Source organism: Macrotis lagotis, chromosome 2 (genome assembly GCF_037893015.1).
Source record: "Macrotis lagotis isolate mMagLag1 chromosome 2, bilby.v1.9.chrom.fasta, whole genome shotgun sequence".
NCBI lineage: Eukaryota > Metazoa > Chordata > Mammalia > Peramelemorphia > Peramelidae > Macrotis > Macrotis lagotis.
This window is the reverse complement of record NC_133659.1, coordinates 162,773,122-162,793,262: the sequence shown is the minus strand read 5'-3', so window position 1 is coordinate 162,793,262 and position 20,141 is coordinate 162,773,122. Positions and strand designations below refer to the sequence as shown.

At 40.0% G+C, this 20,141-nt stretch overlaps 1 protein-coding gene across 1 annotated transcript in view; it reads left to right on the top strand.

The window, feature by feature from the left end:
* The window catches only part of NTRK1 (neurotrophic receptor tyrosine kinase 1), a 39,752-nt gene that overhangs the window by 450 nt on the left and 19,161 nt on the right, over nt 1-20,141 (top strand). The window contains exons 2-6 of the mRNA XM_074223180.1: nt 4,794-4,868; nt 5,008-5,079; nt 6,613-6,681; nt 13,837-13,967; nt 14,142-14,284. Coding sequence (XP_074079281.1) covers nt 4,794-4,868; nt 5,008-5,079; nt 6,613-6,681; nt 13,837-13,967; nt 14,142-14,284 — 490 coding nt within the window. The remainder of the gene's footprint in view (nt 1-4,793; nt 4,869-5,007; nt 5,080-6,612; nt 6,682-13,836; nt 13,968-14,141; nt 14,285-20,141) is intronic.

Below are 20,141 nucleotides of genomic sequence, written 5' to 3'. Positions count from 1 at the left end.
CTTTGTGGGGGTGATTTCTTTTTTTCTCCTGTATCTTGGGGCTTCCTTCTGGGAATCAGGTTTGGAATGGGAAGCAATGAGGTTTTCCAACAGCAAAATTTCGAATTAAACTCCATACCACCCCTCCAGCCCCCACCCCACTCTAAGGTCTTATCAGGAACTTGAGACTCCCAAGTCAGGTAAAGATAGGAAACAGTAGGGAGCAGAGGATGCTCTAAGAGTTGATACCCCAACCACTGTCCCTTTTCCTTGGGGTCCTCTTAGTCACTGTTCCTCTCCTCAAGATCTTCTTTTCTCCTTTAGCCTCTTTTTCATCTAGTATTTATGTTTTGTCCTACATTTCTTTAGCCCCCTGCCTTTCTCACTTGGTGTCTCACTTGGTGTTGGCCACTTCTCTCTCCTAGTGCCTCCTCTCTTGGTGGCCCTCTCTCATTTTCCTGCCCTTCTTCCCTACTTCCTCAGTGTCCTTCCAGCCCTCTCCCTCAGTGACTCCCTGAGCACCTCCCCAGTCCCTCTGCTCTTATGCTTTGGGCAGCTCCAGCTAATGCCAGCTTATATATGACACTTTTCTTCCCTAGTGATACCATCCACAAAAGATTGGGGAAATCTTGTTGTTTTGGTAGGAGAGAGTTCATAATCTTGGTGCTTGGAGGATCAAAGGGACAGGACACCTCTCCGCCCCACCTGATTTTGAATCTTAGGGGCCCTTGTTCCCATCCTTTTCTCAGGAATGACTTGTGGCCTCTTGGCTTCTCTTGAATGGTTACAATAAGAGATGGATGTTCCCAGCCCTCTGCTTAGTATTTCTTCTCTGTCTCTTGTCTCTATCTTCCCATCTCCCATCTGCCGGCCCCCATCATCACCTCCCAAACCTCAGGAGCTAAATTCATAGACTAGAGAGAAAACAAGGTAGCTGACAGAAAGTAAGGCCCCAAGTGAAGTCCTTAAGGAAATCTAAGGAGAAAGGAAGGAAGGAAGGAACAGTTCTTGAGGTGTCTGCAGAAGCAGCAAATACTCAAAGGAGCAACTGACTGGAAAATACTCCATTTTTCTTTAACAGTTGTTGGAGTAACATATTTGTCTATCCTGGAGCATGTAAGATAAATAATTTGAAAAGATCCTGGCATGATTGGTTGTATTAGGGTATTTTAGTGACTTTATTTTTAGGATTTTATTTTATTGTTGAGAAGGAAATTCCCTAGAATATGGGAGGAGTTACTGAGAATGTTCTATAATATTATGTAGCATGGTAAGCATGTGGAAAGTACCTTAATCTGCTGGAAGATGCCCCAGTATTCTGTAATGACTGGCTGGAAGTTACTCAGATACCTGAGGTGACAGGCAAAAAGCACAATTGCAGTACTTCTCAGTAACCCACTTTAAGGGTGAAGAAATGGAGAGAGAAGGAAATGAAATCTTCTACCTAATCTCTCCTCCAGTATCGTCTTTACTGCCCTATATCTCTAGTAAAGGGTGGGGGCATTGTACTCAGGACTCACAAAATTATGGAACCTAGAATGTCTGGTTTGGAAGGACCCTTAAAAAGGATCTAATCAAATAGCCTATTCTACAGTTTAGGAAACTGAGGCCCAGAGAAAGGCAACAAGTTGTCTAAGGTGGCACAGTGATAGAGTTCAGGATTTGAATGCAATTCTGACCCCAGGACGCTACCTTTCACAAGGGGAATCCCAGACTTCTGGGTCCTCATTACTTTAGTCAAGGAACTCAGACTCCTTGGTAAGGTTCTCTACCCAGCCCCTGGGGTTTGTTGCTTTCTAATCATTTTGCCTAGATACATATGGAAAAGGGGTAGGGGTTGCATGAGTGAGGTATGTGGAGACTGGAGTTTGGTGAGGAACCTTCTCTCTCAGAAAAGCTAGAGGTACTGGGTGGCAGAACTCCTGGGTCTCCCTGGAAGAGCTAAAAATGGGTTGATATTGTTGGGAACAGGCAAATAAAATTCAAGTAAAAGTGAATTAGGGGCCTCCTAGTTCATGCTGCCTGGCAACCCCATTCTGACTAGTTATCCCCCGCTGCCCTTAGCCTCTGTTTCTGGGCCCCCACTTTTCTCTGAATGCTGGGCAGGGGTTGCTGAGATAGGAAAGGGATTGAGGTATCTGGGCATCTAGCCAGGGGCAAGCGAGAAATGCAAAGGGAGGTGTGTGTGTGTGTGTGTGTGTGTGTGTGTGTGTGTGTGTGTATGGGGGGGCTGGGGGACAGGGACAAGGACTAGGGACACTGACAGAGTGGGGGCTTGAGAGAAAGGGTGGGGCAAGGACCTGGGAATATTGTGTAAGGAGTAGAATGGAAAAATTCTGGGGAAGAAGGGAGGAACTAGGAATAAAGATATGGAGAACAGAGACTAGAGAAATATCAGGGTGAAAGGGAGCTGGGGAAACATGTAGGGTGAGGGAGAGTGAGTTGGGGGAAAGGAGACAATTCTGGCCTATTCTAACCCCTATACCCTTCCTCCTTTTCGGGAAGAAAGGGTGGAGGATGTTGTCTGAAGTTGAGGAAGGATTCTGAGAATAACCACCCCCAGGCCTCGGGGTAGAGTGACTCAAGGGCTCATGATGAGATTAGGATTTCTCTGGAATTGACCAACATGCTTTGCCACAATGAATTCCAAGGACCCCATCAAGGGTGGGGGTAGGGTGAAGGGGAATTAAAGAAGATAGGCACCTGGACTTCAGCTTCCTTTGGTCTCTTTGTCTTCTCTTTTAATCTCTTTGCCTCTATCCTCAATTTCCCCTAGTCTATTGTCTTATTCTGTGTTCCCTTTTCTTTTCCTTGTCTCTCTCTCTGATTCTCTCCCTACACCCTCTGAGGAAGGATTCTATTAAGGGGCAGAAGGAAGTAACAATCTTGGGGCATTGGGTATCACAGGCTTATCCTTTTCCCCTTTACTCCCATCAATCAAGATCAAAAAACTTGTTCGAGAAAGAGCAGATGGACCCTCAGGGAGATCAGGAGGAGAAGCAGAATGGTTCAGTGGAAAAATCAATGACCCCTGGAGTCAAGAAGGGAACTGGGTTCAAATCTCACCTTTGACATTAGCTATTTGATGAAGACTGGGCAAATCATTTCACCTTTCTAGCCTCTGTTTCTCCATCTGTAAATTGAAAATAATTTTATTTGTTTTGTAGGTTTATAAATTTTCCTGTACCTAATTCACATGGTTATTGTGAAACTCAAATGAAATAATTATGCTAAATACTATTGCAACTCTTTTTTTTAGGTTTTTTTTTGCAAGGCAAATGGGGTTAAGTGGCTTGCCCAAGGTCACACAGCTAGGTAATTATTAAGTGTCTGAGGCTGGATTTGAACCCAGCTACTCCTGACTCCAGGGCCGGTGCTTTATCTATCCACTGTGCCACCTAGCCACCCCTGCTATTGCAAATCTTAAAGCCTTGTTGTTGATGATGATTATAATGATGATGGGAGGAGGATGCATGGAATAGTGAATAAAGAGCTGGCCTTGAAGGCAGGAAGACATGGGCTCAAAGTCCCACCTCTGACATCATTGACTATTTGTCCCAGGGTAATTCACTTAACCTCTTGGGGCTCCAGGAACTAACTTGCTTGGATAGAGAAAATCCCCAGTTTGGAGTTCCCTATTCCAATGGAGGAATCACAGCCTCAGTCCTAGAGAGGTACAGTTTTATTTCATTAAAAAACAAATGGGGGAAGCTAGTTGGTGCTGTGGATAGAGCACCAGCCCTGGAGTTCAGAGGACCTGAGTTCAAATCCGACATCAGACACTTAATAATTACCTAGCTGTGTGATCTTGGGCAAATCACTTAACCCCATTGCCTTGCAAAAACCCAACCACCCACAAAAAAAATGGTAGCCCATTATTATTAAAGGTATCATGGAAAAGCAGGTAAAAGAGCTGGCCTCTGAAATTAAAGCAAAAACAAAACAAAACATGTTTAATTCCTGCTTTAGACCTATGATGGCTGAGCAACCTGGGCAAGTCACTTGGCCTCTAAATGCTGTATGCAACCCTCTAAGACTAGAGATGGTGGAGCAAGTGCCAGTCTTCATTGCAAAGAACACTGACTCTCTCCTGGTTCTTCATACTGGTGCAATCACAAATCTGGTCCAAAAATTGATTCTTGACCTCCCTAGAGGGAAGCAGTGTGGTATAATGGATAGAGAACTAGCTTTGATGTCATAAAGACCTGGGTTTGAGTCTCTCCTCTGACACATACTGACCATGTGACCCAGGGCAAGTCATTTTAATCAGAAAAACACTAGGCTAGAAAATCAGAAGAAAGTACTGACCCACATCAGAAGAATCTCCTCATCTGTCTTGAACCACTTAAATCATGGGTCTTGTCTTTATCATTTAAAAGTGATGTCTTCACATCTGTGTAGATACAGATGTGCAGGCATGGGTTTAGTACCCACAACAATTCCATAAGAGTTGTGCACATGAGCAGGTGTGTTATTTACCTGTGTGAGAGAGGGATGCATAAACATGTTAGAGACTTGAAACTTGAACAGGTCAGTGTGTTGGGAGAGACCAGGGAGATGATAAAGGAGTCCTGAGTTATAAGGGAAGACTAAGAGCTCTCCACCAGAGGAATTGAGCTTATGTCTGCTAAGATATACCTGGAAGTGAAGGTGAATTTGAGCTGAACTGAAGTCTCTTCATAAGGAAAATATATGTGAGTATGTATATATATATATATATATATATATATATATATACATATATACATATACACACATATGTGTGTGTGTGAAGAGAGAGATACTAAATTTGCCATGTTTTCTCTTTCCCATAGCCATGTTGAGAACCAGCAGGATTTGAAGCATCTGACCCTGGGTGACCTGAGTATCCTGAGAGAGCTAAGGAAACTGTAAGAGGAGGGGATGGATTGGGAGGGGAGGAAGGTTTGAGAGGCTGGTCAGGGAGCGGCCAGCAGCCAGGAGCTGGAGTGCTGAGAAAGGGGATCAGTCACCCCTTGGGTGGAACTAACCCCGATTTGTCTTCCACAGCACCATTGTACACAGTGGTCTCCGATCAGTAGCTCCAGATGCTTTTCGCTTCACCCCTCGGCTGAGCCGACTGTAAGTACCAGTACACCTGGGTCCTTCTGTAAGGGTGTCTTAAAGAATGAAGGGCTGGGCCTTTTAATGGGTACTCAGCTCTGAGTTGTAAAGGCCAGAGGGATCATCCCAACAGCTGTGAATACCCAAGACTTAGGTCAAAGACTGAGTCCTCACATTCCCTAGCTCTTATAACTCATTTCTCTGTTTCCATCCTGCAAGACCCTATGAGGAGGTCCTTCTTCATATTCTTCAGAGATGGAAATTTCTCTGAAAGTCTCCCCTACCTATCAGATGCTTGTCTTTGTTGGATAAAATTCCCATTTTCCAGCTTTGAGTTGTGGGCCCTTCTACAGATCTCTTTTCTTTAGGAGCTAATTGGGTCTCCAGGTTGCCGGGGAGGGGCGGGGGGAGGTAGAGATCAGTTTCTTGAAGTTCCAGGATAGGAATCCTTATCTCCTCAGCCCCTACTCTGGGTCTTCCAAATGGGAAAAGGGTCATTTAAGCCCAAGGTAAATGTGGAAGGCCACAGTAGATTTTTTTTTCTTGTATCTATCTCTGCTTTTGCTGTCATCCTTTCCCGCTGGGAACTTCCTCCTATAAGAGAGGAGATCAGGGGCAGGAGTTTCACTGGTACACCTGTAAAGAAATGGTCCGGGCAAGAAGCTGAGACCCAGACCACTCTCCAGAGATGTTTCTTAACCAGAAGGATAATTTGAGGTTGGACATATGGATGCCCCTTCCGATTGAAGGTGTCAAAAAGGAAGAAACTTTAAGGAAAAAGATCTGGAGTTCAGCTCTTCTTACCTAGGAAATTCTCTTCTCTAGATTTTGCCCTGCTCTGTTTGTGTGTGTGTGTGTGTGTGTGTGTGTGTGTGTGTGTGTGTGTGTGTGTGTGTGAACTGTTTTCCCAGCCCTGGCCTTCCTCTAAAGTTTCAGAGGCTTTGAAGAAAGGCATCATGAGATCTGTCATATCCTCCCCTTTACAGGATTGAGCATCAGACAGGTGGAGAGAAGGCTTGGGGGATGGGACAAGGCTCTCAGAAGCACAGGGACCAAGATGAAGGAAGGGAGGGATGTGTAAATTGGGGGAAGCTGATGCTTGTCTGCAAGAATGCTTTGAGTTACTTAGTGCAAAGGTTTTGTTTGGGGGGGACCTAGATGTTCTCCCTTTTCCTCTCCCCATCTGGTCCCTTACAATGGGGTGGGGGAAGAGGGAGCACAGATGGGCCCCCTCTTGCCCACCCCCCCAGCTGTGGCCTCAGCACTTTGCCAGCTGGGGCCAGGTGGGGGGAAGGGGAGCCGGCTGTTCCCTCAGATCCCCCTCTTCCCTGGGGGTCTAAGGGAGGGAGTGAAGGGGGGGTTTAACCCTTGTGATGCTGGTCAGGAGAAGAGCAGTAGTCTCAAAACAGAAGCTGTTTCTTCGAGTACCTGAGTTTAGGGGAGGTAGAAGGTAAGGAGGGGAGGAAGGCATTGGAGAGCAGCCAGGTGTTATCTACCTTTAGAGAAGGCTCAGAATGGCAACTAGGAGTAAGGTTTCTTTCTCTCCAACAGGAATCTTTCTTTCAATGCACTGAACTCACTCTCTTGGAAAACTGTTCAGGGCCTTTCCCTTCAGGAACTGTAAGTACTGGGGCTTGTAAAGGAGCTCATTAGAAGGAAGTTGTATGTAAATGTGGGGGGGGGGGTGTGGGGGAAGGCGGTGTTGCTGACTAAGTGGGATTTACTGTGTGTGTGATTATAAATTTGTGACTGAAGATATGAACCAGTGAGGGGTCCGGGTTTGGGGTTAACATAACGGGCTGCCAATGATTGACAGTCAAAGGCAATGAGTTACTCTAGATGTGGATCTGAGACTTGCTGTGTAGTTCCCAAGACAATGATAGCATCATGTACATGATGGAGGACTATCTCTTCTGAGAGTCCTCTGCCTAAGGACTGGAAGGTGATTTGGTAGGTTCATTAACAAAGAACAAATGTTTCCGAAATATCTCTGGTGGGCAGTGCTCTGGACTAGAAACTTCAGAGAGTGCAACATTCAGATAAAACATGATCCCTCCCATGTAAGGATTTTCTAGTAGGAGGCTGAGATACCAACTGAGAATTTTTTCCCTCTTATTAGATGAATTCGCTGGTACAGGACAGAGGAAACTCAACCAGAGTAGATAATAACCTGCTCTGAAACAGTGATTTTTTAAAAAAAATTCCACTTAATCTTATTTTTAGGTTCAAATTATCTCCCTCTTATCTCAACTGAGGAAATAAGAAAAATGAAACTCTGGTTACAAACCTATACTTAATCAAAAAAACTTTCTGCATTGGTCATGTCCAAAATAATATATATTTCAATCTGAATCTATCACTTGACTATCAGAACACAGGCAGCATGCATAATTTATAATCTTAAAATTCCATTAGATTGTGAGCTCCTTGAGGATACAGATTGTCTTTTGCTTCTCTTTCTATCCCCAAAAGTGCCTGACAAATAATAGATGCTTAATAAAGGTTAACTGACTGAATACAAATTTTTAAAAAATGAAATAGTTTCTGACTTCCAGGAGCTTGCATTCTATTGGAATATTGAGAATGACAACATGTGCATAGTTAAGAATGTATACAGCACTAATACAATTTGGGAGAGCTTCTGATCTCATATGAGGGAGGTTGACCTTGAACTGAGCTTTGAAGGAAACAAGGGATTCTCTGAGGTAGAGGCATGGGAAGAGGTGGTGGGAGGGTTGCATGTGAGGAGCAGTAAGACTAGTTTGGACGGGACATAGGATACTTAAATCAATCAGTTAATTCATTAACATTTATTAAGTACCTACTATGAGGCAAACACTGGGATTATAAAAAGAAGCAAACCAAAACCCTGCTCTCAAAGAGCTCATAATTTAATGAGAGTCGACATACAGGTGAACGTGTACAAAAAAGCTATATACAGGATATAGGGAAAATAATGAACAGAGGGGTGTGGAAAGGCTTCCAATAAAAGATAAGATTTTGGTTTGCCTCAGTTTTCTCATCTGTAAAATGAACTAGAGAAAGAAATGGCAAGCCAGTCCAGTATCTTTGCCAAGAAAACCCCAGATGGGATCATAAAGAGTCAGACGTGACTGAACAACAGCTACAATGCAATTTCTCTCAGACATCCAATTATCATTTTCCTGTTCTCTAGGGAGGGATAATCTCTTGGGATTTTTAGCTCCCCATTCCTTCTCTTCCTCCATTCCAAGACCACAAGGAATTTATAGTTTTAGAACTGGAAGATCATCCAGTCTAACTATTTACTTACAAAGTTGAGAGGTTAAATGACTTTTTCTAAGATTTCCTAAGTGTGACCTAGGGCTGATATCCAATTCTCAACCAAGGCTGTGGTTTGAATGCAAAGTCAGTATTCTTTCTGTGGTACCATTCTTCCTTCAGGGAAGTTAGTCCCTTTTAATGTCTAAACTCATTTCCTATCACTTAACAGGCATGATGTTCCTAAAACACAGATTTGATTATGTCACTTAACTACCTGAAAATTTCAGTGGCTCCCTATTGTCTATAGCATAACATATCCAATTGTTGTCTGACATTTCACAATCTGGGATCTGTCTACTTTTTTTTGTTTTAGGTTTTTGCAAGGCAAATGGGGTTAAGTGGCTTGCCCAAGGCCACACAGCTAGGTCATTATTAAGTGTCTGAGACCATATTTGAACCCAGGTATTCCTGACTCCAGGGCCGGTGCTTTATCTACTGCGCCACCTAGCCGCCCCGATCTTGTCTACTTTTTCAGTTTTATTTTATATCATTCCCTTTTCTGTACTCTTCCTCCTAGGAAACCTGATCTTCGAACTGTTCCCCTTACATTTATGTACTTGATTTTGAAGATCTGTATTCAAATCTTGCCCTAGATATTTATTTTATCTGGGAGACTCTGGGAAATCACAATCTTCCTGGACCTCAGTTTCCTCATCTATAAAATGGGAATGATAATTATAGCACTTAACTCATAGGTTTGTGGTGAGGATCAAAAGAGATAACAAATGTAAAGTACTTTGTAAACTTAAAAGTTTGTTATTTTGTTGTAGAAGTTGTCCAGTCATTTTCAATCATGTCCAACTCTCTGTAACCGAAATTTGAATTTTCTTAGCAAAGATATTGTAGTAGTTTATTTCCTCCTCCAGCTCATTTTATAGATGAGGAAATTGAGGCAAGGAGGGTTAAGTTACTTGCCCAGGGTCACACAGCTAGTAAATATCTCAGCCTGGATTTGAACTCAGGAAGTTGAATCCTCCTGACTTCAAAGTCACTGCTCTATCCATTGTGGCACCTAGGTGTCCGAAAGTGTGATAATACTGTTACCTATTATTGTTATTGTATTGCATTCTCCTCAAATTCCCCCCTTTCCCCTTCTCATCACACATCACTCAGATATCTTCCTCCACTATGTCCTCCTTTTCTCCTGTAGCAAATGAAGAGGCCACCCTTTTCCTTGCCAAGGCAAATCCCTATACATTTACCCTCTTTTCTAGAAGATTGTCCTAACCACACCATCCCCATTCTTTTTCTTTTTTTTTTTACAAGGCAATGGGATTAAGTGGCTTGCCCAAGGCCACATGGCTAGGTAATTATCAAGTGTCTGAGACCAGATTTGAACCCAGGTACTCCTGACTCCAGGGCTGGTGCTTTATCCACTGTGCCACCTAGCTGCCCCCTTTTTTTTAAATTTATTTTTATTAAAGATATTATTTGAGTTTTACAATTTCCCTCCCAATCTTACTTCCCTCCCCCACCCCCCCACAGAAAGCAACCTATCAGTCTTTACTTTGTTTCCATGTTGTACCTTGATCCAAATTGGGTGTGATGAGAGAGAAATCATATCCTTAAAGAAGAGACAAGAAGTCTAAGAGGTAACAAGATCAGACAATAAGATATCTCTCCTTTGCAGACATCCCAAAATTGCTCCCTATTGTTGCACTGATGGAATGAGCTAGTCCTTCAAAGTTGAACATCACCCCCATGTTGCTGTTAGGATATACAGTGTTTTTCTGGTTCTGCTCATCTCACTCAGCATCAGTTCATGCAAATCCCTCCAGGCTTCCCTGAAATCCCATCCCTCCTGGTTTCTAATAGAACAATAGTGTTCCATGACATACATATACCACAGTTTGCTAAGCCATTCCCCAATTGAAGGACATTTACTGGATTTCCAATTCTTTGCCACCACAAACAGGGCTGCTATAAATATTTTTGTACAAGTAATGTTTTTACCCTTTTTCATCATCTCTTCAGGATATAGATAGTGGTATTGCTGGATCAAAGGGTATGCACATTTTTGTTGCCCTTTGGGTGTAGTTCCCAATAGCTCTCCAGAAGGGTTGGATGAGTTCACAGCTCCACCAACAGTGTAATAGTGTCCCAGATTTCCCACAACCCTTCCAACAATGATCATTATCCTTTCTGGACATATTGGCCAATCTGAGAGGTATGAGGTGGTACCTCAGAGAAGTTTTAATTTGCATTTCTCTAATAATTAATGATTTAGAGTATTTTTTCATATGGCTATGGATTGCTTTGATCTCCTCATCTGTAAATTGCCTTTGCATATCCTTTGACCATTTGTCAATTGGGGAATGGCTTTTTGTTTTAAAAATATGACTCAGTTCTCTGTATATTTTAAAAATGAGTCTTTTGTTAGAATCATTAGTTGTAAAGATTGTTTCCCAGTTTACTACATTTCTTTTGATCTTGGTTACATTGGTTTTATCTGTGCAAAAGCTTTTTAATTTAATGTCATTGAAATCATTTAATTGGTTTTTGGTGATGTTCTCCAACTCTTCCTTAGTCATAAACTGCTCCCCTTCCATAGATCTGACAGGTAAACTAGTTCCTTGATTTTCTAATTTGCTTATAGTATTGTTTTTTATGTCTAAGTCCTGTAACCATTTGGATCTTATCTTGGTAAAGGGTGTGAGGTTTTGGTCTAATCTAAGTTTCTTCCATACTAACTTCCAATTATCCCAGCAGTTTTTTTTTTTATCAAAGAGGGAGTTTTTATCCCAAAGGCTGGACTCTTTGGGTTTATCAAACAGCAGATTACTATAATCATCTCCTGCTTTTACACCTAGTCTATTCCACTGGTCCACCACTTTATTTCTTAGCCAATACCAAACAGTTTTGACCATCCCCATTTTTAATCTTCAATCTCTCCTTTGCCAATCTCTGCTACCTAAATCAATCCTTAAAAATCCCCCTCATTTGACAAATTCATTCTAGCTAGCTATCCTCTTATAACTCTCCTCCCCTTTGTGGCTAAACTCTTTGAAAAAAATCTTCACAATTTATGCCTCCTTTTCTTTTCTACTTGCTGGATTCTAAGCTCTTAGTAATCCAGCTTCCATTCTTATCATTTAAATGAAACTATATTCTTGAAAATTGCCAGTGATCAATTAATTGTCAAATTTTGGGGTGGGGGATCACTGACCCTGGAGTCAAAAGGACCTAAGTTCAAATACTGTCCCAGACAATTCCTAGTTGTGTGACCCTGGGCAAATTGTTTCACTCCAATTGTCTCCAAAAAATTAAATCTAATGACCTTTTCTCAATTCTCATCTTTCTTGACCTATCTGAAACCTCTGACATCAAAAGTCACATTTCCCTGTGGAAACTCTTTCCTTTGTTTTGTGGCTTGGCTTTCTCCTGATTCTCCTCCCACCTAACTGTTCGTTCTCAGTTTCCTTTGGTGACCTTCAAGACCTGAGTTTTTCTCTTTTCCCTCTATGATCTCATTTAGTAATCTTATTATTTCCCATGGGTTCAATTACCACCTCTATGCAGATGATTCCCAAATCTATAAATGTAGTCCTAGTTTATCTCCCAAGCTCCAGACCTGTGTTATCAACTGCCTTTTGAACTTCTAAAACTTAGTGCCCCATGGTCATCTCAAACATTAACATATCCAAAACAAAATTTATCTTTCCATCACCTCATCTCTCTAACTTTCCTCTTGCTGTTGAGAGTATTATGATTTCAGTCAATTAGGCTCACAAACTCAAATGTAGGTTTTGACTCTTTATTCCCTCTCATTCTGCATAGCCAATGCATTGTCAAATCTTATTTTTATCTTCACAAGTTTTCCCCTTCTCTCTATTCACTTAGCAGCAACCCTATTTCAGGTCTTCATCACCTCTTGCCTGGACAATTGCAAGAGGGCTTCTCAGTCCCTACCCTCAAGTCTCTCCACACTCGAAGTCATTCTTCTTTTTTCTTTTTTCTTTTCTTTTCTTTTCTTTTCTTTTCTTTTCTTTTCTTTTCTTTTCTTTTCTTTTCTTTTCTTTTCTTTTCTTTTCTTTTCTTTTTGGCATTCAGTGTTATATGACTTACTCAGGATCACATAGAAGTATCTGAGGTCAAATTTGAACTCAGGTTTCTTGACTTCAGGGATGGTGCTCAATCCACTTGATCCATAAGCCATCCTCTGCTCAATTGCCAAAGTGATTTTTCCTAAAACACAGGTCACCCCCTCTTCCTTCTCAGCCTTCATCTAAGTGTTTATCCATGTCTGGATTGCACCCCATCACTTTGACATATTAGAACATTTCAGAGTCCCACTCAAGTGTCATCTCTGACATGACACCTTTCCTGACAACTCCAAGGATATGCACTCTCTATCTCTTGAAACCATTTTCTCATTAGTTTGAATATAAATTATATTTCCTTACTTCTGTCCTTGTTGCTTCCTCCCAGGAGAATGTAAACTCTTCGAGAGCAGGGACTGTTTCCTTTATTATTTTTAAACCTTTATTACTAGGACAACTTTAAAAGGTTTGTTGAATTGACAAAAGAGCTTAGAGATAAAGCTGCATTTTTACATTTTGGTATGCTTGTCTCCCTGTAATTTTCTTTGATGAAATTATCTACTATTTTTTGATGTGTTCTTTGACCCACCAATTCAATATTTAATCTCTAATTAATTTTTAATTCTTTCTTAAAAATCCTTTATCAAATATATTTTTATTTCATTGTGGTCAGTAAAAAATTGTGCTTGATATATTTGCTTTTTTCATTTATTTGTGAGGTTTTTATTCTCTAATCCATGTTCCATTTTTGTAAATGTACTGTGTGCAGCTGAGAAATATATATATCTATATCTTTATTTACTCCATTCTATTTTCATTCAATAATCACCAGAAATATTTCATATATAGATATGCTAATGTGCTTAGCACAGAGCCTGCCAGATAGTAGATCCTTAATAAATGCCTCTTTTACTTGATTTTTCTCAGATTATGTCAGGTTTTTAATATTTTCTTTCCTTTTTCTTTTTTTGCTAGATTTGTCTAAATCTGAAAGAAGTGCATTGAGAATTCTCATATTAGAGTTTTACTATTTCTCCCTACAATTAACTTACTTTTCTTTAAAGTATTTAGATGCTATACCATTTGATACATGTGTGGTATGTGTTGATATTATGATACTTTTAAGTACCATGTGGTTTCCTTATTTATCTCTTTTAACCAGGTCTTCTTTTTTGGCTTTTGTCTTGTCTGAGGTCATGATTGCTGCCCCCCACTTTTTAGTGTAATTTAAGCATTAAAAATTTTCCCTAACCTCTTTTAACTCATTTTGAATCTTTATTTTTTGTAAACAAAATAATTGTTGGATTCTGCTTTTTAATCAATTCTGCCATCTTCTTCTGTTTTATGAACGAGTTTATTGAAGGTAAGAAAGCATGCAATGAATTATGCCTGTGCCCACCTCTTCAATAAATCCTCATGGCTTCTCTCTCAGGGTTCTGACTGGAAACCCTCTGAATTGTTCCTGTGCCCTTCGATGGCTACAGTACCGGGAGAAGGAAGGACTGGCCAAACTGGGGTTTCCATGCCAGGGACCTCCTTCCATCATGCCCAATGATAGCTGTGGTAGGTAGAACTGGAGGAGAGGGATGAGTCTGTAGGATTAGTAGGATGGGCAATGTCTGGGCTTTGGTAGGCATCATTGGCTTTGGGGAGGTAGGTTCTATGATTAAGGAGGTCAGATTGGAGCCTTCTTCTGATGATCTCTTTTTTTTTCCCCTGTGCTACTCCCTGGGCTAGGAGAGCCCCTGCTGAAGGTTGAGCTATCCAATACTACAGTGGATATTGGTGACAATGTGACAGTGCATTGCCAGGTGGAGAGCCAGGGCCAGAGTTGGACTGGTTGGAACACTGAAGAACTGTCTGAATTTGCCACTGTGATGGTAAGAAATGGAAACAAAGAAAACACCAAGAAATAGAAATAGACTTTGAGAGACAGAGACACTCAAAGAAGCATAAAAAAATAGGAGACACCCAGATGCCAAACAGTGACAGTGGGGTAGAGAAAGAGTCATGGAGATAAATAGTGAGAGAATGGCAAGAAAGACCCTTCCATACCCTAGAACCCAATCATTCAATCAATATTTATTAAGCATCTATTATGTGCCAACACAGTGCTAAGTGCTAGGGAAACAAAAAGACCTCTTGGACTACACTTGGGCCCCATTCCAGGGGTTTGGATTAGAATAGAAGAAAGAGAACACTCATTTGTACCCCAGCACCCCAAGTCTCATCTCTGAGGATTTTACATGTATCATAAGTGATATGAAGGGTAAGAGAGACAGACTTCCTTGCTTAACCCTTGTATCCCCATCCCTAATGATAGTTATAGTGGCCTAGGGTGAATGAGGCTAACAGGAGGAGATAATTATGAGAAGCATAGTCTAGAAGAAAGCAAAATGGAATGAGGTCAGAAGATCTGTGTCCAAGAGCTCCTATTGCCTGTGAGACCTTGGAAATATCAGAGTAATCTGTCTTAGCTTCAGTTTTCTTATCTGCAAAAATGAAAGGGGACTAGATTGTCTCTACCAGTCCTAAACTTGTGTTCCTATGAAGAATTATAAGAAATAATTACATTCTAAACAATGATAATCACAGTTTAGATTTGTATAGTGCTCAATAGTTCACTATGTTTTTTAAAATGTGTTTATATGTTATTTCATAGGAATATATAGCTAATGAAGCAGTGGAAAGAGTACTAAAAAATAGTCAGAAGCTATGAGTTTAAATACTGATACTTGTCTTTTACTGGACATATGACAAATCACTTCACATCACTGAGCCTCAGTTAGCTCATTTGTTAAATGGAATAATAATCTTTGTAAACTTTCCTGACAGGGTAGTTGAAGGGAAAGTACTTCATTAACCTTAAAGCAACATGGGAATCTTGTTAATTCTTGATTTTTATAAAAGTGGGTTGTTGTGAGGCAGGTTGTTAGTATTCAGTCATATCAACTGTACCTGACTCTTCAACCCATTTGGGGTTTTCCTGGCAAAGATACTGGGGAGATTTGCCATTTTCTTTGCTAGCTCATTTTATAAGGGAGGAAACTGAGGCAAGCAGAATTAAGATGATGCTATAACTTGCACAGGGTCATACAGTAATCTGATTCAGATTTGAACTGAATCTTCCTGAATCTAGGTCCTGAGCTCTTCTCTAAGATGATGGAAGACTGGACTTCCTGGCTTCTGAGGATTCTTCCACTACATCTATATCTGTGATCCTTTGACCTCTAAGGTTCTTTTCCAGTTGCAGATGTAAATATATAATCATATAAACTAATATTTCTGAGTTCAAAGTCAGCCCCTGACTTTCCTGTTCAGGGATCTTTCCATTATACCATATAACCTCTCTTGTTTGTTGCATATTGCAAAACACTGGCTTTTCATTCTTATTCCTAAAGCAGCAGAATCCTTGTCTAAGTCTTACTTTAGAACAGCCTCAGAACTATAGAATGAAGAAACTGAGATACAGAGGACAGAAGTGAACCCTAACTACCACACCACATCTGAGTATGCTGTTCTTCACTGGGGTCTGACCCAAATATTCTGTCTTCAGTTTTTTGGCACTTACCTTAACTCTGATTTTCCTTCCTAAGGAGCTATCTTCCTTTCCAGTCATTTAGTCCAAGTTATTCATTTTGATATTTCAAGATCTGAAGTGATCAATTGACTTTCTCATGATTACACAGGTAGTTTTACTACCTGATAGGATACCAGTCTCAGTACCAGATTCATCTCTAGTGTGATTTCTCTTTCATTCTATGATTGCCTAGTTATCTTTTTTTTTTTTTTAGGTTTTTGCAAGGCAAATGGGGTTAAGTGGCTTGCCCAAGGGCACACAGTTAGGTAATTATTAAGTGTCTGAGACCAGACTTGAATCCAGGTACTCCTGACTCCAAGGCCGGTGCTTTATGCACTACGCCACCTAGCCACCCCAATTGCCTATTTATCTTACCAGTCCACAAAATGATAAAATCACAGAATTAAAATAGTGGTATACTGGTAAATATTTAACAAGCAGCTTTCTGGGAGAATAAAGGTTCATATAATATACTTTTTTTTTTAGATTTTTGCAAGGCAATGGGGTTAAGTGACTTGCCTAAGGTCACACAGCTGGGTAATTATTAAGTGTCTTAGGCCGGATTTGAACTCAGGTACTCCTGACTCCAGAGCCAGTGCTCTATCCACTGCGCCACCTAGCTGCCCCATACAATATACTTTTAAGTTTATTTTGCATTATTAACATTTTCTCTATCATTTTTCTACACAATAAAATGGTTAATTTGCTGCATTTGCTAATTTCTGAGGTATAGATGGTCATACTGAAAATTTAACACTTGATGCTTGTAAGTTGATGTGTATGGCTCCTGTATATCCCTGGTTGACAGGGACCCCAGAGATCTTGTAGTACTACTCATATCATAAGAAGAAATTTCTTTGAAACAGCTCTAACCAATGATCTTTGAGCCCTTGACTTGAAGACTTACAGTAAAGGGCAAGCCGCTAACTTTGCTTTTACTTTAGGATAGTTCCATAATTATTAGAAAATTTAATGGGGTTTTTTTTAAGCCTAAATTTGCCTCTTTTTAACTTCTATCCATCCCTCCTGTTTTACCCTCTGGGACTAAGAAGAGCAATTCTAATTCATCATTCATACAGCAACCCCCCCAGATGCTTGAAGATAGCCATCATGTTCTCCCTAAGTCTTCTCTTTTACAGACTTAACAATTTTAGGTTATTCAAGCAATCTTTTGGACACAAGGTATCAATGCCCTTCCTAAAATGTTGTACCCATAACTGAACACAGATATTTTAAATGTGTCCTGACCAGGGCAGAGTTAAGTGACACATCATATTCCTATTCCTGGACACTGTCTAAGTGGCTAAGATTGCATAATTTTTTCTTGCTGCTATATTATATTGCTGACACATACTGAGTCTGTAATTCCCTAAAATTCAGAGATCTTTTTCAGATAAATTGCCATCTCTCCATGCCTCTCTTAACATGTTCTTGTTAAGCTGATTGCTTGAACTAAAGGGTAAGATTTCATTTGTATCTTTTTTAGTTTTATCTTACTATATCCCAATTTTTGAAGCTGCTTCTCTTTTTGGATCATGACTGTTATCCAGTATTGGTTGTTGTCCTTCATTGTCAAAGAAGACCAAAATTATCTTACTATATTGGGCTCAAGTTACAGTGTGTCCATCAGTGGCTGATCATACCAATATAAACTCACAAGGTTCTTCTTCAGGTCAGGTACAAATGGTCTTCCTTCAAGCCTTGTATCATCAACACGTTTGATAAATGAGCCATCTATCTCTTTATCCATGTCAATAATAAATATGTTAAACCTAACAAAATCAAGCATAGATCCAAAGGGCATTAAAGACTTCATCTCAAGATGACATTGAAACATTAATGACTAGTTTTTGCGTCTTACCACTGGCTGATTCACAAGATGAATCTAGGACCTAGATTTAAATCCTGCCTCTGCCAGGGTTAGCCACTATTGTCTAGCTCATACCTAGTCATCTCTTTACAAGAAATGCTTGAGGGACTTTATCAAATGTTTGGCTAAAATCTCACAAATCATGCCTAAACCAGTCTCTTTGTCTAGAAACCTACCCAGCATTTCTACCAAAAATAAGTAAATAAATAAAGGAAATGAGGTTATCTGACCTGACCTATTCTTGGTTAAGCCGGCATGGCCCTTAATGATAATCACTTTTACATTTTACTAACCATTTTTTAAATTAATATGTTCCAGAATTTTGCCAGGAAGTCAAGCTCAGCACCATATAATTTGATGGTGAATCTTTTCAGTTTTTTAAAAAAATCAGGACAATACTTGCCCATCGTCAATCCTATTATCTCCTCTGTTATACACAATACTGAAAAATTAATTTGCAATCACATCTAGCAATTATTTTAGCATAGTAGGATGCATTTAATTTGAGCTTGGTATTTTGAATCAACAAAGATAGGTTATAGGATCATAGCTTTAGAGTAGGAAGGAATCTTAGTGACCCTTTAATCTGGGCCTCTAGTAATTTTTATTCTGCCTTTTTCCCCTTCAAAGTTCATTCTCTTTGGCAGAAAAAACAAAACCAGAACTGAGGGGTCTTGCCTTCTTTCCAACATTCATTAGTCAACCCAGTCACTTTGAACAGTAGTTCTAGTCTTTCTTGCATTCTAATTTTTTTCCCCAATAGCACTAAAAAACAAAACAAAACCCTTATATTGTCCTTCATTTTCCTCATCATCCTCAACAAATTCCAATCTTTAGCACTTCTGGTAAAGTTCCTAGTGGACCATATTTTCATCAATTAGTAAGTGTTTACTAAGGCTCTCTTACTAGGTCATCATACTAAGTCATCAAAAAAACAAAAAAGCAACACTTTTCCTTTAAGGAACTTATATTGGGGACAATATGTACATGAATGAGCATATACAAAATAATTATTGAGAAAGAAAATAGAGGCTAGTGGAGGTGGGAGGAAGGATCCCCCTCATCTAGTGCAGCTAGGTGGCACAGTGAATGGAGGAAGTACCAGACCTGGAGTCAGGAGAACCTGAGTTCAAATCCAGCCTCAGATACTTACTAGCTATATGATTCTGGGCAAGTTACTTAATTCCAATTGTGTTTTTTTTTTTTAAAAAAAGATCTCATCTTTCTCTATTACTGTTCTTGCTTCTATCAGCTATGTGGTTTTTGAAATCTAAAGTACTTCATAAGATCTCTTTATATTCACATTGGTTCTTTAGATATCTCTCCCTTTTTTTCCTCATTAGGACTATCCCTTTGTGTTTTCAGAATCTCATTTTTTAAAAAATTGATATTTTATTCTTCCAAATACATGTTATGAGAGTTTTTCAGCATTCATCTATATGCATATGTATATTTTTAAATTACATAATTTCCTTCCACCCTCCCTTCTCACCCTTCTCCCCTCAGTAGTGAACAGTCGGGTGACTGTTGTGTTAAACGTGTTTACAGATTGGTTATTTTCTGAATGAGGAATTAGGATTAAGGGAAAGAAACACATAAGAGAAATTTTTTTAAAATTGAATGTGGTGTTCATCAGATTCTGAAGAGTTTTTTTGTTTTTGTTTTGTTTTTCTTCTTCTGGATGGGGTTTGCATTGTCCATAGCTGGTCTCCTAGGGTTGTCCTAGCTCTCTGAACTGCTGAGAGGAGCTGCATCCATCAAGGTTGATCAACTCACAATGTTGTTGCTAAGGTGTAGAATGTTCTCTTGGCAGAATTCCATTCTTGAAAGCTTACCATTCTTCCTCAGCTGACTTTGCTTGTAGAATTTGAGGCTATGAGATTTGACATGTCCTCTTTCTTAATGTTTTGAGATCTACTTTCCTAATACTTAGGACACTTATCAGACTGCCTTTCTTCTTCTCTAGAATGAATTCTAAGACAAAATTCCCCCAAAGATTTCCATACTTTTTCCACTAGAAACCAGTTTTTCCTTGTTGAGAATCAGATTCAAGAGAGAAGTTATGAAGTTAATATTAATAGATAGCATTTTTATAGCACTTTAAGGTTTGCAGAGTACTTTACAGATGTCCATTTATTCTTGAAGAAGACCGTGACTTCAGGGAAATGATACCATGATATGCACATAAGATGGATTTGAGTGAGGGGGTGCTATGCTAAGTCACCAGCTTCACTTTTTCCTCCAGAGCCATCTGGGTCCATTGGCCTGAATTGGATCAGGACAACTG